The sequence below is a fragment of the Pan paniscus genome, chromosome 1 (assembly GCF_029289425.2).
Source record: "Pan paniscus chromosome 1, NHGRI_mPanPan1-v2.0_pri, whole genome shotgun sequence".
In the NCBI taxonomy this organism is placed as follows: domain Eukaryota; kingdom Metazoa; phylum Chordata; class Mammalia; order Primates; family Hominidae; genus Pan; species Pan paniscus.
The window spans coordinates 172,068,507-172,090,717 of NC_073249.2; the positions used below are offsets into that span (position 1 = coordinate 172,068,507).

Sequence of the window (22,211 nt, forward strand, 5' to 3'; positions counted from 1 at the left end):
TCCCTCTGCCTGAACATTGCACTCCACTCCCACTGCCATTCTTGTCTGGGTAGACCCCATTCATCCTTCAGGTCCAGCTCAAAGGTAACCTCTTCAGTGAAGCCTTCTTTCCCCACGCTCCCGCAGGGGTTTGCTCAGCCCCTATCACACCACTGATCACACGGAGTTGTTCCTGGAAGATCCTGTCGTGCTGAGAGCTTCTTGGGGCCAGTATCGGAATCACCAGTGTCTTGCATTGGGTCTGGTATGTTTTAGGCATTCAATAACTGTAGTTGTTATCAGGTTGAGTTATATAACATGCAGTTCCCACTTCAGGACATTTGCATTTCTTGTTTCCTGTGTCTGGAAAATTCTTCCCCTGCAAGGCTCTGTCTCTCACCCCCTTCTGGTCTTTGCTAAAAACGCCACCTACTTGATGAGGTTTTTCCTGATCCTCCTATTTTAAATTGCAAACACTTGGCTGGGCGCGGTGGCTCACACCTATAATCCCAACAGTTTGGGAGGCTGAGGTGGGTGTATCACCACCTGAGGTCAGGAGTTCAAGACTAGCCTAGCCAATATGGTGAAACCCCGTCTCTACTAAAAATACAAAAAGTAGTCGGACGTGGTGGGCACCTGTAATCCCAGCTACTCGGGAGGTTGAGGCAGAAGAATTGCTTAAACCCGGGAGAAGGAGGTTGCAGTGAGCCGAGAACGCGCCATTGTACTCCAGCCTGGGCGACAAGAGCAAAACTCCGTCTCAAAAAGACAAAGAAAAAAATTGCAAACACTTAACTCCCCCACTCCATTCTCCTTCCCTAATTTTTTCTTTATAGCCCTTAGCACCATCTGACTGACAGATTCTTTTAAATTTTGATATTTTGTTTGCCATGGATTTTTTGCATTTTGTTTTTTTAAAAAAACAATTGTATTACAATACTGTTTATCTTGGTTACTGAGTTCTTTGCTCCCATTCCCCGCCCTGCTTAAATTTCGCTCTATTGGTTTATTGACTGTGTCCTCTCTAGAACACAAGCTACACTGAACGCAGTTAATTTTGTCTGTTTGGTTCACTTCACTGTCCCCAGTGTCTACAGCAGTGGCTTCTACGTGCTAGCAGCTCAAAAAATATTTTGTGAATGGAAGTTTGAATTTGTGTCTTTAAGACTGTCTTGGGCACTGTAATAAAGGCGTCTTTCTCCAACTGTTTCACAATTTTATACTATTTAAATGGAAAGCCCGTAAAAATCATAGGATAGATTAGAAACTACACTGCCCAGTGTGTCGTCATGGTTACACTGTCGCCAGTGGTTCTCCTATTGGGGGAGTGGGCGGGGCCTGGCAGGGGCAGGAACAGCGCCCTCAAAATCATCATAGAGTTATACCTCCCAAGTTCCTAGAAAGTACTTCCGGAACGGTGATTTACTCAAGGCCGCCCTGGCCAATCAACGATCTTGGAGAAAGCCGGGTACTCGCTCTTTGGCTACACTTCCGGAAAACCTCTCACGCGCGCCTAGCGTGGGGCGGGGCCAGAGCGCCCCTGCCCTCGGCCCCGCCTCCGTGAGCGCGGCTTTGCAATTGGCGAGAAGGGCAGGAGGCGGGGCTTAGGAGCGGGCTTGCTCGAGGCGCAAGCGCGCTGGCCCGGCACGGCGGTGGTCTTGCGGGAGGCGTGGGCTGGGATTGCGGTAGGTGAACGTGGGTGACTCCCAGACCTGAGGGACGGGCGCGGGCAGCGAAATGAAGCGAGCACGCGGTGTGGGCGCGGAGACCTAGGACCCTGGTGTCCGTTTTCCCACTTGCATCCCGTCCTTGAGTTGGGGCGGGCTGAGAATCCCATAAACTTTTCGATACTCCTGGTCTCCGTGTCCTCCGTTGTTAAATGAGGGCAGCACTTCCTGGTCTCTCCCTCGGTCGTCGTGAGAGTCACACAGTTCTCGAAGTGCCAGCTCTGGAAAGGCCCTGGGACCACCTGCTGCCTGAGCCAGCCTTCCCGTTTTATGTTGGAGAAAACGGAGGTCCGGGGCGAAGTGAGTGGTCCAGGGTCACCGAGCGAGTGAAGGCCGAGCTTGTTCTTAGAACTAGGCCTAGGGTTCCATTGCTGTTTAATGTAGCACAGTTCGTGATGGAAACTGTAGGATTTGGAGGCGGGGACCTTGCCTTCCAGGCCCGACCCTGCGCTTATTTGCTGTGTGGCTTGACACAAGTGACTTTATATCTCAGAGCCTCCCTTTTCTGAGTTGGGCATAATAATAATAATAATAGCACTTTGTGAGACTTAATATTATGTATCAGGTGCCGTTGTAAACGCTTTATGTACAACTTTTCTGATTAGATTGGGGAGCAATGGTGAGTCAAAGAATCTTTAAAAAGGCCTGGGCTGGAAGGGCTGACAGTGTCCCGACAGAGTAGGTACTCAAAAAAATCGACTGAATGACTCAGAGGCTGTTTGCCAGAGCCTGAAGTGTTGCATACGTTAGTTACTATATTGCTCCTGAAAAATTGAGATAATTCTACTTATTCTCCTGTTTGTATAAGCTGAGGGGTCTGAGGACAGACATGCTAAACGTGGAGGAGAAGAGTTTAAAGCTCTCGTTTAAATTATCCAGATAATTATATCATTGCACCTGTTTGCTTTGCTCTTAATTTATTAACATATTTGATCAACAGATAATAATAGCCTAAATAGTAGGCATTATGCTAGACTCTGAAATTTAAAGATGTATAAAACTTCATAAACTTGTAATTTCATCAAGGAATAGAATGTTAAACATCGACACTGACCTCCCCTCCTGGCCCCCGTACACACCCCCAGAAAGAAAAAAAAATGTATGTGAAACACCATTCGCTTCCAATGCCTGGCACACAATAGTTCCTCAAAAATATTTTTGGAGATGATTCTAATACAGTATACTAAAAAGAGGTGTGTGCAGTGGAGCACAGAGGAGGTGACTTTCTCTGTTTAGAGGGGTTGGAGAAAGTTTCTTGGAGTAAGTGAACCTTGAATTCGAGTTGGAATTGCTGGGGGTGGGGGGGAGGTCAGTCTGTTTCAAGGATAATGAGCAACTTGGGGAATGCTAGGATAAGAAGTTGGAAGAGGTGTGTTGGGATCAAAATGTGAAGAGCTTTGGTGCCATTCTGAGAAAATTATGAGAGCCAGCCGTTAATGGATTGTAAACAGGGGAGTGATTGGGTCAGCTATCTTTTTAGCTGGAGACTAATACGGAGACTGGACTGACAGGGTTCAAGAATTACTCCATTCATTCATTGATAGAACATGTATTGAGCCTGGGCACAGTGGCTCACACCTATAATCCCAGCAATTTGGGAAGCTGAGGCAGGTGGATCGCATGAGGCCAGGAGTTCAAGACCAGCCTGGGCAACATAGCAAGACTCCATCTCTATTTTTTAAGAAAGAAAAAAAGGAACATGTTATTGAGTGTCCACTGTGTCCAGGCACTGTGCTGAATGCTGCAGATAAAACTTGGAATAAAATAGACATAGCTGTCGTCTTCATGGAGTTTAAGACATTAGTCATTGGTGGTACACAGCTAGACCCCTGCAGTGGTTCTCCCAGTGGGGTCCCTGGACCAGCAGCATCTGTGTCACCTGGGAACTTGTTAGAAATACAGGTTCTCTGCCCACACCCCAAACTTACTAAATCAGAAGCTCTGGAGATGGGCCTCTGCAATCACTGTTTTAACAAACCCAACCGGGCATGGTGGCTCACGCCTGTAATCCCAGCACTTTGGGAGGCCATGGCGGGCCGATCACTTGAGGTCAAGGAGTTTGAGACCAGCCTGGCCAACATGGTGAAACTCTGTCTGTACTAAAAATACGAAAAATAGTTGGGCATGGTGGCACATGCCTGTAATTCCAGCTACTCAGGAGGCTGAGGCAAGAGAATCTCTTGAGGCTGGGGGTACGGAGGTTGCAGTGATCTGAGATTGCACCACTGCACTCCAGCCTGGGTGATAGAGTGAACTCTGTCTCAAAAAAAAAAAAAAAAAAAAAAACAAGCCCTCCAGCGATTCTGATGCTCAATTAGATTTCAGAACCACTGGGTAACTGTAATGTAGCAAGTGGTATTGAGGGGCTAACCTAATGTTGAGGCAGTAAGGGCCAGAAAGGAGGGGGTGGACTTAAGGGAAACCTTGAGACAGACTCATTTGCTTTAGGAGGAATCAAGGATGAGTTTCTGGCTGGAGCCACTGCCCTAAGTAAGGTTGGATCACAAGGAAGTTATAGAGCCAGGGGTGAATCCACATGTGCCTTGCCTCCATGGCCGGTACGTTCCTACAACACCACACTAGGGCTCTGTGGCAGTGCCTCACCACCTTTAAACATTTGTACAGTGCACAGGGGAAATGAATGAGGCTGCTTGAGGTTGGAGGGGACAAGCTGGAGGACCTGAGGCTGCTAGAGGTAACCAGCTGGGAGATCCCAGCTCCCTAGAGCTGAGGGGAATCAGTAACCCATACCCAGCATACTGCCGGGAGCTTTGTTGCATGGACTGTGCTGAAAAGTAGAGGTACTCACTAAATTTGGCAATACAAATAAAAAGTCTCAAAAGAATTTATAGCCTTTGATTCAGTAATTCCATTCTTCAACGCCTCTCCCAAATATATAACAAAAAAGCCTTCTCTTCATTGTAGATTATGTATAACAGAGAAAACCAACTACTGATTTTTGATGTAATCAGTGGAATGTCGTACTGCCATTAGAAATGTGTGATTATTTTGTAAAATCAGAGAAACATACTTGCCTATTGGACAATGTCTAGTAAGCCCCTGTCATGTGCTGAAGATACAGTGGTGAGCAATCTAGACAGGTCCTTGCTTGCACTGAGCCAAGTGTCTGGGAGAAGACAGGCAGCCAAATGGGCAGGAACCCTAGGAGACAAGTGGGCTATGCGGGAAAAGCCGGCCCTTTGGGGGTATGGGGAGTGGGACAAGAAAGGCTTCCTGGGGAGAGGATGGTAATCCTGAGGCCTAGAGGACGGCTAGATGTTGGCAGGAAAAGGGGAGAGGGGTGTTCTGTGCAAAAGGGACAGTATGTTTAAGAATGGGCATGGGGCCGGGCGCAGTGGCTCACACCTGTAATCCCAGCACTTTGGGAGGCCGAGGCAGTTGGATCACTAGGTCGAGACCATCCTGGCTAACACGGTGAAACCCCGTCTCTACTAAAGATACAAAAAAATTAGCGGGCATGGTGGCGGGTGCCTGTAGTCCCAGTTACTCGGGAGGCTGAGGCAGGAGAATGGCTTGAACCCGGGAGGCAGAGCTTGCAATGAGCCGAGATCGCGCCACTACAGTCCAGCCTGGGTGACAGAGCGAGACTCCGTCTCAAAAAAAAAAAGAGTGGGCATGGCGAAGCCTGATCAGTGAGGGGGCAGTGGTGAGATGAGGCCCAAGGGGGTCAGCTTATGTGGGGCTGTGCACACCCTGAAAGTCAGAAGCTTAGACCTTATTCTAAGGGTAGCAGGAGGCCGTTATAACCAAGAAAAGCTGTTAGCATCTGTGCTTGGGAAGTCTCCCCTGTGGCTGCGGTATAGAGAATGGATTGAAGGAGGGCAGGAATGGAAGTCAGGAGACCAGTGGGGAGGCTGTTGCAACCATCCAGGTGAGAGATGAGGGTGGCCTGGACCTGGGCGGAGGCTGTAGAGAGAAGAGGGACAGATTGAACAGCAAGTGAAGAGGTAGGAATGACAGGGCCAAGAGGGCTGTGAATGTGGGACACAGAGAGGAGCAGAGCAGGCGAACCCCACATTCTGGTTTGGGCAAAGTGCAACTTTTGGTGCTATTCACAATGACAGGCAGTGCTGGAGGGGGAGTGGGTTTGCGGGGAGAATGCTGAGTTCATTCTGGGACACAGAGTTTTGAAGTACCTGCCTGATGTATTCTCCAGGAGGCAGGTGGAGATTTTGAGTCAGCTCTCAGCATGCAGGCTGTCCAGGGAGTGTGTGCTGTGAAGAGGGAAGAGGCCCATGACATTTAAATGTTGGGGGCAGGTAGAGGGACAAGAGAGGGATGTGCAAAGGACAGGGTTTGCAAGAGACAGATGGCAACAAAACGTCAGCTGCAGTTGACTCCAGGCTGAGGGATTACAGTTGATTTTCTTTTCCTTTTTTTTTCTTTGAGACAGAGTCTCACTGTGTTACCCAGGCTGGAATGCAGTGGCGTAGTCTCAGCTCACTGCAACCTCCACCTCCCAGGTTCAAGTGATTCTCCTGCCTCAGCCTCCCAAGTAGCTGGGATTACAGGCGTGTCACCATGCCCAGCTAATTTTTGTATTTTTAGTAGAGACAGGGTTTCGCCGTGTTGGTCAGGCTGGTCTCAAACTCCTGACCTCAGGTGATCTGCCCATCTTGGCCTCCCAAAATGCTGGAATCACAGGCATAAGCCACCATGCCCAGCCTTCTTTTCTTTTTTGTTTTCAGATTTCCCCCCTAGTTTTCTATAATAATAATAGCAGACATTAGTTGAGCTCATAGTACATGCCAGATACTGTTCGAAGAACTTTTATAACTCTTCTAAGTGTCCACAATAAGCCTAGAAGGTAGGTTCTGTTGTTATTACCATTTTACAGATGAAGAAACAGCACAGAGGGGTTAAGACACATGTCCCCAGCTACACAGGGTGCAGCCATTGGGAGGCCTGACTGGAATCCAGGCTGCCTGATTCCAGAGCCTGTGCACTCACTACACGACGCTGTCTCTCCACAGGATGTTGTTAATGTTTTTATAATCAGGAAAATATTGATTTTTCAAAAACGGAAGTAAGAGGTTAGAGAAATAGTGCTTTGATCTGCTAGGATATTAGAAATGGAAGGATTTGTATCTGCAAAATCAGTGGCTGCCTTCGAAGTTTGTTGAGAGCAGGCTGGGTTGGCTGCTTCGTGGTGTTGGAACACGGATGAGGCTCTCACACAACTCATTTTTCCTCAGGTGCCTGTGCTTCCCGGTGCCAGGGTGTCATGGAAGGGCTGCTGACAAGATGCAGAGCATTGCCCGCCCTGGCCACCTGCAGCCACCAGCTCTCTGGGTATGTTCCTTGCAGGTTTCACCACTGTGCCCCAAGAAGAGGGCGGCGCCTGCTGCTGTCTCGTGTGTTCCAGCCACAGAACCTTCGGGAAGACCGGGTGCTCTCCCTGCAGGACAAATCTGATGACCTGACCTGTAAGAGCCAGCGGCTGATGCTGCAGGTGGGCCTGATCTACCCAGCAAGCCCCGGCTGTTACCACCTCCTGCCATATACCGTCCGTGCCATGGAGAAGCTCGTGCGAGTGATAGACCAGGAGATGCAGGCCATCGGGGGCCAGAAAGTCAACATGCCCAGCCTCAGCCCGGCAGAGCTCTGGCAAGCCACCAACCGGTGGGACTTGATGGGCAAAGAGCTGCTAAGACTTAGAGACAGGCATGGCAAGGAATACTGCTTAGGACCAACTCACGAGGAAGCCATTACGGCCTTAATTGCCTCCCAGAAGAAACTGTCCTACAAGCAGCTTCCCTTCCTGCTGTACCAAGTGACAAGGAAGTTTCGGGATGAGCCCAGGCCCCGCTTTGGTCTTCTCCGTGGCCGAGAGTTTTACATGAAGGATATGTACACCTTTGACTCCTCCCCAGAGGCTGCCCAGCAGACCTACAGCCTGGTGTGTGATGCCTATTGCAGCCTGTTCAACAAGCTAGGGCTGCCATTTGTCAAGGTCCAGGCCGATGTGGGCACCATCGGGGGCACAGTGTCTCATGAGTTCCAGCTCCCAGTGGATATTGGAGAGGACCGGCTTGCCATCTGTCCCCGCTGCAGCTTCTCAGCCAACATGGAGACACTAGACTTGTCACAAATGAACTGCCCTGCTTGCCAGGGCCCATTGACTAAAACCAAAGGCATTGAGGTGGGGCACACATTTTACCTGGGTACCAAGTACTCATCCATTTTCAATGCCCAGTTTACCAATGTCTGTGGCAAACCAACCCTGGCTGAAATGGGGTGCTATGGCTTGGGTGTGACACGGATCTTGGCTGCTGCCATTGAAGTCCTCTCTACAGAAGACTGTGTCCGCTGGCCCAGCCTACTGGCCCCTTACCAAGCCTGCCTCATCCCCCCTAAGAAGGGCAGTAAGGAGCAGGCGGCCTCTGAGCTCATAGGGCAGCTGTACGACCACATCACAGAGGCAGTGCCTCAGCTTCACGGGGAGGTGCTCCTGGACGACAGGACCCATCTGACCATCGGAAACAGACTGAAAGATGCCAACAAGTTTGGCTACCCCTTTGTGATAATCGCTGGCAAGAGGGCCCTGGAGGACCCTGCACATTTTGAGGTTTGGTGTCAGAACACTGGTGAGGTGGCCTTCCTCACCAAAGATGGAGTCATGGATTTACTGACCCAAGTGCAGACTGTCTAAATGCCCCCAGCCCACCCCTGCCCCCATTTGCAGCCTTGGTGTTCGTTCTAACACTGCATTTTCCTACACCCCTTTCCTGGACTGCTCTCTCCAGAAACAGTACAGCTCATGGAGGGTGAGATCATGTTAGGGAAACCAATTTTTATCTAGTCATTTGTTCAGATTATTTGTATTTAAAGTCATTAACTTGATCCCTTTCTCCAGACTGGCCATGCCGCCATATACCTTTCCTTTTGTATTCCATTGTGGAAGCTTCTAGGAGGCTGAGAAGCAGGAGATCCAAGCTCCAGTCCTGGGTGTTACCCTGAGGGGGGACATCACTTCCCTTCTCTCAGCTGAGTTTTTCACGTGTAGGATGAGAATGGCTGATGGCTGAGAGCCCACCAACCTTCCCCACCCCGTATCAGTTTGACCATGGGCCTTTTGCTACATTCTATCCAGAGAGCAGGCCTGCCAGCCCCTCTCCACTGAGAAGTTGGGCTGAGAGTATGGGGAAAAGAATCAAGAGACCTGACTGCCGCCAACTCACTAGTGACTTAGATACATCCCCTCCCCCTGCTGGGGCCTCAGTTTCCCCATCTGTAACTTGAGAAAATGGAACTAGATCTGTAAAGTCTGGAACTAGATCTGTAACGTCCTTATAGGTGTCACTAGGGGGTTCCATGAGAGGTGTGTGACAGGCAGTCTGATTCCTCTCATTCTCCATAGTCTGTTTCCTGGAAAGTCGATGTAATTAACTGATGGCCCAAAAACTACCTCAAGAGACCTGGCCCTGTTAAGACGGCTTAACCACTGAGATCCCGTTCTATTGATTTAATAAAGTCAAACTATTGGAATGGGCCTTGCACATTAATTTGAAACAATGATAACATCTGCCATTTTAACAGTGCAACAGCTTCCTACTCCTTTTCTTTCCTTTTTGACTGTTCCCACGCACCCCACCCCTAACATAAAAAATCAGGTGGTTAGGAAAATGTGGTTTAAACCATTTCTTCCCCCAAGTATCGGGGCAGCAGGCTTCAACTGCCACGGTGACCTTATCGTAGGTGCAGAGTTGGATCCTAGAGCCAAGATGGGGTGAATATTAAGAGCTGGTCTCTTGTGTCCTTAATGTAGAAGCTGGTTTTAAAGAAAAAAAAAGCTACTCTCTGCCTGAATTGCATGGAAAGATGGAGCAAGCTTGAACTACCCTGGCAATGCCAACTACTTTCATTGCTCCTGCATCCTACATAAGGAACATAACCAAGTTTTCCATCCTTGGCCCCCTAGGGTCTCTACATGTCCATATCTGACAAGAATCTATGAAGACCAAGCTCAAAGCCAGCACCTCCTAAAAAGCTGCCTGGCAGCTCTGAATAGTGGTTTTCCTTCTGCCTCCCACAGCACAGATCACATCCCTTCTTGTTTTGTGCATACACAGCTCATTGTACAGTGGTCCTGCCTCTTGTTGATGGTGAGCTCCCTGAGGCCAGGCCCCTGAGCTAATTCCCAGTGCACTGCAGTTCTTATTTTGGCCAGTGGTTCCACCTGCTAAACAGCCTCCAGGCAGCTTATTACTGGTAGAGCAACCCTGCCTGCCTCTACATAGCATCAGGCTTCCTGTTTTTGTTTTTGTTTTTGTTTTTTGAGACAGAGTTTTGCTCTTGTTGCCCAGGCTGGAGTGCAATGGCGCAGTCTCGGCTCACCACAACCTCCGCCTCCCAGGTACAAGCGATACTCCTGCCTCAGCCTCCCGAGTAGCTGGGATTACAGGCATGCGCCACCACACCTGGCTAATTTTGTATTTTTAGTAGAGACAGGGTTTCTCCGTGTTGGTCAGGCTGGTCTCCAACTCCCGACCTCAGGTGATCTGCCTGCCTCGGCCTCCCAAAGTGGTGGGATTACAGGCTTGAGCCACCATGCCCGGACAGCATCAGGTTTTCTAATGAATGTGTAGCCAAGCCCTACCAGCTCCCAGCCCTGCCATTGGAGCTCCGGGCCCAGGATTCCTTTGGAATACTTCAGATTTTCAGGCTAGGAGACGTGCATTCTGAGAGCAAACCTAGTAAGGCTAGATTACAAGGCAGAGGATCTTACCCTTGCACATTGGAATCACCTGGGTCCCATCCAGAGGGTCTGGTTACATGTAGGGTGTGGCCTGGGCATTGGGAAGTTTAAAGCTTCCCAGCTGATTGTAATGTGCAGTCAAAGTCAATTGAGAGCACCTGGTGCAAGAGCTGCCTCCTCTGGGTCCACTTTGTAGCTGGGCATTTCTTTTAGTAATTTCAGTTGTTCATTATCAGACTGATGTGCGCACTCTGCTTTTAATGGGCTGGCCATTTATTTGTTGAGGATCTGCCATATGCCACTGTGGTGTGAGGCACTTTAAAAAAAATTTTTTTTTAAATAGTGGCATGGCACTTTTTGTTTTCTTTAATCAGAAAAATAAGCCCTGCGCTTCTGGGATGGAGGCCCCAGGTGAGAAGGGGCTGGGGTGGGTGGGGAGCGAGGGGGCCTAGAGGCCAAAGCAGATGCTGCACCAGAGGCTGGTCAGGACCCGGGAGGGCCTGCGGGGGTGGGGTCCTCGTGAGCAAGTGTGGGGGGCTGGAGGTCAGCAGCTGCCTGGCCTGGGAGCCAGGGACACCCATCCCCTTCCTGACGCCTGAGGCGGCCCAGCTGGGCAAGACCAGGCCTGCAGGACCAGGGCCTTCTGTCACTCGGCGCAGGGGTCCAGGTGGTCAACGCTGCTCTCTGGAGGACCACTGGCTAGAGCCTGCCCAGCTTCCCTGAGGTCTGGAGAGTCAGAGCCCCCCTCAAACACCCCCTCCCTTTTGGGCTAGTGGCGTGCCTCGGACTCCAGAAGACTCGAGTGGGGCTGCCTCGAGACCAGGTCCTGAGGGGGTGGCAACCCCTGACCACAGGTGGGGGCCGTGGAAGGGGCAGGGATGGGCCCAGGGGTAGCCTTGTAGTGTGAGGTGTGCCCGACTGCATGTAGCTCAACAGCCAGACGGGACGCTGCAGGGGACTGTGGGGAATCCGGGAGAAGGTGCTGCCCACCCTGTGGGGTCCCCCTCGCCTGGAGACCCTGCGGGCAACCCTTCAGTGCATGCCCACGGGGGTGGTGGAGGCAGAGTCCTGAGAGGTGAGGGTGGGAGCCTCCGGGTCCCCTGCAGGTCCTGACCCACCGGATGGGTCCGTGTGCCCCCTGTAGCTTGGGGGCCCTGGAGGTGGACACCAGCACCTCCTGACTACCGGGGGAGGGCCTGGACTGAAACCCACACCTTCACCATTCGCCACTGGGCCATTCTGCAGGAACTGCAGCACCCCACAGATCCTTCATGCCCAGCACGCCACTCACTCTCACACCCTCTCTCGCACGCACACACACACAGCACGCACACACCAGGTTCACGCGCTCCGCACAGGTGGCACGCCGGGGGCAAGCATGCACGTAGACTCAGAGATGCAGGGACAGTATTGGCAATTCAGAGGCACAGAAAGACGCTGAGGGGCCCCCAGCAAGGTCCCCGCCCTCGGGGGCTGTGTTCCCCAGGGCACGCACACCACAGGCAGCAACGCGGGTGGGGGCACTGTGACGCCAGTCGGGGGAGAGGGAGCATAGCGGGGCGGCAGGCAGATGCGGGTTCATCTCTCCTGTTGTGGTGAGCCTCAGCCTGATCACGGCACTGTAGGGGCTCCCGCCTCTGGCCAAGCCTCAATTTCCAACGACAAGCAGCCCAGCCCTGTCTAGACAAGGCCTCAGGCTAGTCTGGCAAAGCATCTCCAGCCCAAAGGGCAAGGCAACCTTGGCCCTGGAGGCCCTGCCAGGGTGCAGATCACACTGGAGTGGGCTGGAAAACCCATATGGGGTGGTGCCTGCTGGCATCAGAAAAAATTTTTATTTACTTTTATATTTTAGGGATGGGGCCTCGCTATGTTGCTCAGGCAACAGGTTTCGAACTCCTGGGCTCAAGCAATCCTGCCTCAGCCTCCTGAGTAGCTTGGGGCTACAGGTGTGCACCACCCATGGTGGCTAATTTTTTTTTTTTTTTTTTAAGAGACAGGCTCTCGCTCACTTTGTTGCCCAGGCTGGTCTCCAACTCCTGACTTCAAGCGATCCTCCTGCCTCGGCCTCCCAAAGTGCTGGGATTACAGGTGTGAGCCACCGCACCTGGCCACTGTTAGGCACTTCTATATACCATTTTCAGATTTCACAATTGTGCAAGGCAGATGCTGTTATCTCATTTTACAGATGAGGAAGCATGAGGATCTATTTCAGCAACTTACCCAAGGATGCACAGCTATTATGATCACAGCTAGATTGCAGGCACTGGCCAAAAACTGTCCTTCTCACTACACTGCTTAGCCTCTGCAAAAGTGATTTCAATAAATAAAACTAAATTATGTATATCTCTCTAACCAAGTTAGCCTAAAGTATGCGAGAAATTAGGATTCATGCAAATGGGTGCTTTAAATGTATATATATTTTTTAAGAGACAGGGTTTTTACCTGGGAGCAGTGGCTCAAGCCTGATATCCCAGCACTTTGGGAGGCTGAGGCCGGCAGATCACTTGAGCCCAAGAGTTCAAGATCAGCCTGGACAACATAACCCGGGCATGGTGGCACACACCTGTAGTCCCAGCTACTTGGGAGGCTGAGGTGGGAGGATCGCTTGAGCCCAGGAGGTGGAGGTTGCAGTGAGCTGAGATGGCACCACTACACTCCAGCCTGGGCGACAGAGCCAGACCCTGCCTCAAAAAATAAAGAGAGGCGGAGTTCTTGCTATGTTGTTCAGGCTGGACTTAACCCCTGGGCTTAAGCAATCCTTCAAATTCAGCCTCCCAAGTAGTGTGCCACTTTGGCTAAAAAATTTTTATTTTTATTTTTTGGCCAAATAATTTTTTAACTTTAAATATATGCCCCATAAGCTTGCTTGTTTATGGGAGGTTAGCCTAATGTAAGCACTTTTAAAAACCAGATTCCAGGAATAGAGAGCCAGTTAATTTTACTTTTGATTAATGTTCAAGGCCTAGACTGACTTGAGGATGATATAGAATCCTGGAGCTTTAGAGTTTAGGTAAACTTGAAGCTGGCCTTGGCTCTCAGCTGGGAAGTGGGCCTGGAACAGGAATGAACCTGCCACATGTCATCTGACTCGCAAGACACCCGAGGACAGGACAGGCGCCACTCCTCTCTGGTTGGTCCTGCTGAGTGAAGAGAAGACTGGCTGGATCAACCTTTGAGCTGCCAAAGCTGTGTAAGTTCGTGAAACAGGTGCCCATTCTCTTTATTTTACAATAGGGAGAGAAATACAGGGAGGACATCAATTTGCCCAAGGTCAGGCTGAATGAAACCCAAGTGTCCTGATCAGGAAGCCAGTGTTTCTTCTAGTAGCCAGGGGCAGTGTGATTTGGCGAAAAGATCAGAGCCTTGAAGAGACATAATCCTAGATTCACTTACTGGGGATGTGACCTCAGACAAATTACTTGCCCTGTGTGCCTCTCAGATTCTCCATCGGTGAGACACTCGTGCTAATGGTACCCACCTTGTAAGTGGTTTGGGGGTTGACCAAGCTCACTTATATGAAATGCTTAATTACCCCTTAGTCTGCACTCAGAGACACTTCCCTTACACCAGACGACTTAGGAAATCCCCCCACTGGGAGCTCAGGTTCTGCCGTTAACTTTGTTATCTCAAGACCTGGATCTTGTTTTCTTGATAAGATGTTTGACAACTTTCCTGGGAAATGCCACGGGCAAGAATTAGGAGGCACCTGCAGAATAGCTGTATCTCCTTAGAGAAAAGACAGAAATACTCAAACTGTGTACCTTACTGTCTCATTTCTGAACTTGCCAATTTTACCTCTTGCCGTAAATTGATGAAATGGGATGCTGGCAAAATAGCAGGTACAGGCTGTATTATCATTGCTCATTCCTTGGGGAGATCTAGCAGTGACTGCCTGGGAAATATTTAGCAGAATTAATACTTGGGGACAAAGGCTGGTGCATAACAAAACCATTGTGTAAATCAGGCTTAGAATGTAAATCAAGGCCTCCATTAATATTCTGTGTTTTAATGGAAGAAACACCTGCTGGGCTATCCATAAAGGAGCTTTGCAGAAATCTGTTGAAATTGTCATTTCCTTAACTACTTGAGTGCCAGGTCTCCAGAGTTCCCATGATCCGTTTCCACACCAAGATGCATGAGTGCTTTTTAGAATGGGTTGTTACGCATCCAAGGGCATGTGAGGCTTGTTTTAGAGTTAGGAAAAGGATTTTTAAGTTTCCTTATAACGTGGAAAATGGGAAAATATTTTTATGATGTTATTGCAAACTTAAGTAACATCTGAAAAAAGTCAAGGTATTTTGCTTAATTTAAAATAATGAGGCTGGGCGCACGCCTGTAATCCTAGAGTTTGAGACCAGCCTGGGCCACATGGCAAAACCCCGTGTCTACAAAAAATACAAAAATTAGCTGGGCGTGGTGGCAGGCACATGTAGTACCAGCTGTTTGGGAGGCTGAGGTGGGAGGATGGCTTGAGCCCAGGAGGCAGAGGTTGCAGTGAGCCAAGATCCTGCTACTGTATTCCAACCTGGGCAACAGAGAGAGACCCTGTCTCAAAAATAAAATTAGAATAAAAGGCTTATAGTGACCCCAGCTACAGACTCTGGAGTCAGACTGTCTGGGCCACTCACTATCTCCGTGACATTTGTGCAAGGCACTTCCTCATAGTCCCTCCACTTCAGCTTTCTTATCTGCAAAATGGGGATAACAGTGCCTGGCCCACAGCAGAGGCTTGGCAAGTGGAGCTGCCTATATATTAAGTGATACTTTGCACAGAAGGTAGGTGGGTGGTGCACTATGGCCAGCAGAACGGGGTGGCAACTTTAAGCACCATCCTGGTGCAGGGATTCCCGTCAAGCCAGCAGTGCCCAAGGCTGCTAATGAGCCCCTGTGGTTAAAGCTTAAGTGCCCTTAGCTAATCAAAACTGTGTAGGGCCAGGAGAGTGAAAAGGTGGCACCAGTTCATGGTAACTCAGGATGCCCGTTTTCCAGGGCAGCACTTGCTGCCAAGGCTTGCCAAGAAAAGCTCATAGGGTGATGGGAGCCCCATTGGCAAGGTATTGGGTGCTATGGGGATTCGACGGTGGGCTCTGGCAGGGGTTTCCACAGACTGAATTCTTCTACCCGGGCAGACAGGATGGGGACACTGCATGACACAGTGAGTGCTAAGACTTTACCATAAGCTTGGACTGAGCAAGGCAAGGGCAGCTGGGTCTACCGCAGACTCCTTAAAGGCAGAGGGCTGGTCTCGTTAATATCGATATCTCCTGAGGGGCTTACTTTCAAGAGCCTGAATTCAAGTTTTGGCTCTACTTTTCATTAGCTAGCTGACTTTGGGCAAGTTACTTAACCTTTTCGCATCACTTTTCCTGTCAGTAAAATGGGGCTATAAAGCTACCTGCCTTCTAGAGGTGTTGAGAGGATTAAGTGAACCAATCCAAATAAAGCACCAAGAATGTTGCCTGGCATATCCTATGTGCTCAAGAGGTGGCCACTGCTATTACTGAGCCAGGCCAGCACAGGCACTACCCCTGGAATATGCCAGAAGGCCCTCCCACCCCCCAATTCCTTCTTCAACTTCATGACCCAAGTCCATCATATGTGGTGGCTTCCATCACTGATCTGTTCAGAATTAATCACTCCTTGCTCTATATCATCAGCTAGTAATAATTTGTTGTGCATCTACTATATGCTGAGCAGGTGCAGTAGTAGCCCCTGGCATTAGAAGTGCACAGCTCAGGGTCCCTGACTCAGTTTACAGAGTGGGAACCATCAAGTAAACAATTAACAATGCACTGTGGTGCAGGTGCCATGGGGACATGTGGGATAAGCAGACAGGGAGGGCTTCCTGAAGGAGGCAGTTGGGCCTGATTGAAGGCTACGTGTTAAATAGTGAAGGGAGGAACAGTTGGGGGTGGAAGGAGGGGAACAAGTGGAAGGAAGAATGGTCCCAGCAGAGAGAATAGGATGAACAAAGGCCCAAAGCCCAGAGGAGCATGACAAGGTTAGGGAATAGAAAATAACAATGTCATAGATTGAACACGTACTTTGAGGCAAGCTGTGTTCCACATGCTTCATGCAGATTAATGCATTTAATCCACATAACACCTGCATGAGGTAGGTGCTGTTATCCTGCTCATGTTGCAGATGAGGAAACTGAGGCACAGAGAGCCTAAGCAAAGTGCTCAAGGCCTCCTCCAGCTAGTAAGCTTTGAGGCTGGAATTGGGATGCAGGCGCCTGGCTCCACAGCCAATCAGTACTCAGCCACTGCACCCTCCTGCCCCATAGCTGAACCATTCAGGATGGCTGGGCTAAGGAGGTCAGAGAGTGGGAGCTGTAGAGGTGGTGAGGGCCCAGATCCTGAACGGCCTTGAATGCCACACCAAGAGCGCTGATGAGGGAAGGGAGAGTCACTGGGGGCTCAGAGCAGGGCTGACGACAGACTTGCTTGTTGTGGCTGTATTTCTCTTCACTGGAGCAGTTCCCAGACCATTCGATTTATTGCATCCATTTAACAGCATAACCTTGAAGGCAGAGGCTGCCTGATGCACTTCAGCCTCGATGCTCTGCTCGTGGCAGGTGCCACGTAAATGTTCATAAAGCAAACGGAATAGGGAACACAAGAGGAGGAAGGCGGGCTCTGGAGTGAGGTGAGATGAGATGAGAACCAGTGAGTGAGGTGCTTGGGCTCAGTTCCTGGCTTGGCACTCATTAGTGGGATGACTGTGTGCCTCCATGTCCTTATTTTTAAAATTGGACAACAGACCTGAGAAGGTGGCCGTTGGGATTAAATAAGAGAATCCAGGTACAGTGGTTAGCGCGGTACCAGAATTCAATGTCAACAGCGTCTTTCCTTGCCTGCCTGCAGTGTATTTCAGGGGGCTTTGTCCCCATGCCCACTTCTTCAGCTGCCACCCCAAATCCATAGAGGTAACCAGACAGAAGTCAGGTGGTCCCACCTCCATCACCGACCCCTGGCCCTGAGAAGGAAGGGTGGCACTCCACTCCAGGGATGGCGGGTGCAGGAGGCTCTGCCCTGTGGTCAGGTGTGCTGATGTGAGTGCAGGTGCCTTGGCCTGGTTCTCATCAATGAGGCAGGGGAGGTTGGCTCTGCCAGAGTCCCAGGCGTGGGCACGGTGGCGGGGGAGGCCCACATCTCCTGCAGGGAGCATTGGCCTTGCTCCTTGTTCTGCCAGCCCCCGGAGAAAGGGAAGCCCCCAGGGCCCTTCACCTGGCTCACCCTGGCTCCTGGAAACACGCTGCCGCCGCAGCAGGGCCTAGGCTCTGTGCCTGCCGTAAGCAACGGGACCCTCCTGCACTGCGCTCAAGCCAGCCACAGCTGGGGCTCCCGCCCGGCCCAGTTCTAGTCCTTCCCTCTGCGGGCTCAGGGCGGAGGGAAGCCCTGCACTTTCTGTGGGCAGGAACCAGAATGCCAGGTGCAGCTGTACCACCTCAACTCCCCCCCACCCGGGGCTCCCCAGTCTGTGCTGGGTCCAAAGTTCTGGCAACCAGAATAGATGGATAGCAGAGGCCAAAGAAGGCAGAGCCCATGGGCTGGGAGGCCAAGAGTCTCCCTGGAGGAGATGTAAGGTGGTCACGTTGGGCTTGAGCCTGGGAATGCTGTTGCTGATGCTCGTGTGTGCAAGTGGGGGCCTGGGAACAGGGCACTGGCTTATTTTACTCTTTCATTCGTTAGTTCCTTCGTTGGTTCATCCATCCATCCACTCAGCACACTCACACGCACGGAGCTTCCACCATGTGTCAGGCGCTGGGCACTCAGATGAATCCCTATCTGGCCCCTGCCCACTAAGTGCTCACCTGCTGTAAGGGGAGGCAGACACCTGGACATCTGGGTGCCATGCAGTATTACAGGGGCAGGACAGATGGAGGGTGACGATGGGAGTGTGTGCATGTCCATCAGGGAGGGCCAACTCTACCAGCAGGCAGGGGAAATGCCCTAGTGAATGTACCCTTTGGACTTCTCTGAAAATAGGTAGGTTTTTGGCAGGTAGACCAGGCAGGGGAAGGACATTCCAAGTAGAGGGGACTGGAGCAAAGGCATGGACATATGAAGCATCTGGTGTGTTACAGGCACTGTAATCAAGTTGATGTGGGCAGTTGGGGGGAAAGCCTGGAGAGGCCAAGGTTTGGGCAGAGCCAGGGTATGTGGGTGGACTGCTGTTAGGTGGCAGAGGCAACCCCTCACCCCACTGGCTGAGGATTCAGCTCTAGGGCTCATTCTGGGCCTTTAAAGCAGCAGGAGTACCTATGGAGAGATTGCTGGTGGCAGGTGTCCTTGGACAGGGAGCCTGCAGACCTCATCAAGACCCTGCATCTGGTTTTCCTTGCCATCTTCTGCGGCATGCAGATCTGGGTGATATTTCTTTCAGGCATGTCTCAGGGAAGGGACTTGTCCAGCCCATGACTTTGGCTGGATTCCTAGGGTTGTTGAGCACTACTTATCGCATGCCAGGCATTAAGTAAAAGTACTGAATATATTGCACCGCCTGGAGGCATTGCAGCACTCCCTAACCCCCCATATTTGGCAGTATTTTTGCCCAGATTTACAGATGATCAAACTGAGGCTCAGGGTGATTAAGTGACATGCACACAGCCTTTATGTAGCAGAGCCAGAGTTCAAACCGGTATCTGTTGGCTATCAAGAACCATGCTGTCTCTTATGCAAAGGAATAGAAAGAAAGGAAAAAAAACCACAACCCATGCTGTCTGTGGGCTAGAACACTACTTTTCTGGTGAGGACTTATGCTACATGCTGTTTAAAAGGAATCATAAGTCTTACAGGATCTAGTATATTGTTCCCATTTTTTAGATAGAAAAACCAAGGCCCAGAGAGGGCAGGGACTTGCTAGGATTAGGCAGCCCCTGGGCGCTGGCCCTGTTAGCAGGTCCTAGGGCTCCTGCCTTCTATCCAGGACACTCTAAAACAGGGAAGGACAGGTCAGTGGCTCACGCCTGTAACCCCAATGCCTTGGGAGGCTGAGGTGGGAGGATCACTTGACGCTAGGAGTTTGAGACCAGCCTGGGCAACAGGCAAGACCCCATCACTACAAAAAAAAAATTTTTTTTTAATTTTTTTTAATAAAAATAAAGAGGCAGGACCCTTTTCAGTCTGGCTATGCCTCTGGAATCCAGGATTTCTAGAGATGACTCCTGAGGGCTGAGTCCACCTGTGGAGAGGCCCACCCTTCATGGGGCCTTAGAGCCATGGCAGTTCCTCATCTGGGGTCAAGTCAGGGGAGAAGCATCCTAGGCAAAGAGTTGTCCTATAGAGCAGCGGTCCCCAGCCTTTTTGGCACCAGGGATCAATTTGGTGGAAGACCATTTTTCCACAGGACGGGGGAGGAAGATGGTTTTGGGATGAAACTGTTTCACCTCAGATCATCAGGCATTAGATTCTCATAAGGAGCGTGCAACCTAGATCCCTTGTGTGTGCAGTTCACAACAGGGGTTGCACTCCTATGAGAATTTAATGATGCCACTGACCTGATAGGAGGTGGAGCTCAGGTGGTAATGCTTTTCTGCCCACCACTCAACTGCTGTGCGGCCTGGTTCCTAACAGGACATGAACTGCTACCAGTCCACGGCCCAGGGGTTGGGGACCCCTGCAACAGAGTGCCTGATACCCATAACAACCAATGCTTACTAAGCACCTACTGTGTGCCAGGTGCCAGCCATTTAATCCTCAAAACAATCCTGAGAATATATTATTAAATTTCCTTATATATAAGGAAACTGAGGCACAAGGTGGTTATGAAACTTGCCCAGAGTCACACAGCTATTAAGTGGCAGAACTGGGCTTTGAACCCTGGCCCTTGGGTTTGAGAGTTCATGCTCTTAACTATTATGTTCCAACTGCCTTGGAGTATCAGCATCCACAGACCCTGGATGTAGATGGGCCCTGCGGGGAGGGTAAAGAGGGGCCCTGGGCCCACCAGTCACTTCTAGCCACTGATACTGCACGCACCATGTCCCACGGCCTTTGTGGGAAAGCAGCTTACCTTGGCGAATTCTGGGCTCCATCCAGAGCAGGATCTTCCCCTTCTGCTTCCACATCGGCTCTGCCTGCACCTTCTACAACCTGGTGTTTTGTCATGTGCCAGCCAAGGGAGCTCGACGAGGAGGCCACTTTGGTATGCAGGCCCTTTGCCCTCCTGGCCCTGCCTGTACTCTGGCTGCCAGACAGAGCTTTGGAAAACCCCTCTGGGCATACCACTCCCTGAGCCAAACGCATCCATGGCTGCCCAGGGTGTATGGAACAAACACCTGGGCCCACGATCAAGGAAGGCTGCACCTCCTGCCACTGGCCCATCTCTTCTTTGCTCCAGCATTCTCACACTCACTAGTCCTCAGACATGCCAGTGAGGCACCATCACATTCTTGGAGTACCTCTGTGCTCGGCTCTGAGGGGTATTGGGAGTACAGGCACCAGATGCAGGCCTGGTCCTCAAGGAGCTCACAGTCTGGTGGGGCAAAGGGGTAGGAAGTCCTGCGAGTGGACAAAGATGTCGGGAGCCACACCTGGGGAGGGCAGAGGGTCAAGGAAAGGCTTCCATGTCCTTGCCTATGCTGAGCCCTCTGCCAGGAATGCTCAGCTTGGGCCTCTTCATCCCTGAACTCCAGTTTAGGTCACCTCTGGGAAGCCTTTTCTAAGCTCCCCTACACCCCATCAGGATCAGTCACTCCTACCTCTGCTCAGCTAAAGGGGGCTTGGGCCCCCTTTGTGCACCCTCATTTCATATTGGTTGGTTTCCACATCACTCTCCCTGATGGCCTGGGAGCTCCTCAAGGGCAGGGCCCAGGGTGGGAGCTGACCCAGAGCCAGCTTCGGTGAGGCTTGTGACTAAATGACAGAAGCAAGTAGGTCTCCCCAGCCTGGTGTGGCCGGAAATATCCAACAACTTCCACAGCAGTGGGTGGGGAGGCAGTTCTGCCCAAAAGTTAGAGTACCCTTGGTACCCGATGGACTGGAGGTGTCCTTGATTCCAGGGGTCGTAAACAGGACCCTCTGCCCTCCCCAGGTGTGGCTCCCGACATCTTTGTCCACTCACAGGACTTCCTACCCCTTTGCCCCACCAGACTGTGAGCTCCTTGAGGACCAGGCCTGCATCTGGTGCCTGTACTCCCAATACCTGTAATTCTTAAGGAATTACGCCCTGCAGCCTGCGGCAAAGCCTTTTCACATGCAGTGTCTTGAGTTGCTGCTCCCACTGCCTCCTGATGGAGGACAGACAGGAGCATTTCACTGTAATACTGAGGGCAGCTACTATTATTAATGTCATTTGGCAAAAGATTCTGGGGTTCAGAGAGGTTACAAAACTCACCCGAGGTGCCTGTCATGGTGGGAGACCATAGCAGGAGGGTCGTGCCCTAACCTTTTCTCTCCTGTCATGCTTTTGCCGGTCACCTTGTGTGTGTGTGTGTGTGTGGCCATGGCCATGTTGAATGCCCAGTGGTTTGGGCAGATAACATTGGACGTCATGGGTGACATGCATCTCAATGAATAGAGCTGTGGCCTAGGCCACAACATCGGCCCCTTCTCCAGGAAGTCCTACACTCGTTACCAAGTCTTGCTACCAGGAACTCTGCAGCTAGCTCCCACTACCATCGCCTCTCACCTCTGCAACCTGGGCTGCGCCTGCAATGGCCTGAGCCTGTACTACCTGGCCATGCACCTCTCCACACTCTGGTCCCACGTGGCTTTCTCCCAAGTGAGCCTCTGGCCCTGCTGGGGGAGGGGGCTCCCTTGGCAAGCCTCCTGTGCTGAAAA

General features: G+C 51.0%; 1 protein-coding gene across 1 annotated transcript; it reads left to right on the top strand.

Moving 5' to 3' along the window:
- The first annotated feature begins 1,484 nt into the window (after window positions 1–1,484).
- On the top strand, window positions 1,485–10,770 carry PARS2 (prolyl-tRNA synthetase 2, mitochondrial). The gene is made up of 2 exons (XM_003814990.4): window positions 1,485–1,664; window positions 6,923–10,770. Exon 2 carries the CDS (start codon window positions 6,952–6,954, stop codon window positions 8,377–8,379), a length of 1,428 nt encoding a protein of 475 aa, XP_003815038.1. The 5' UTR covers window positions 1,485–1,664; window positions 6,923–6,951; the 3' UTR covers window positions 8,380–10,770.
- The last annotated feature ends 11,441 nt before the right edge of the window (window positions 10,771–22,211 follow it).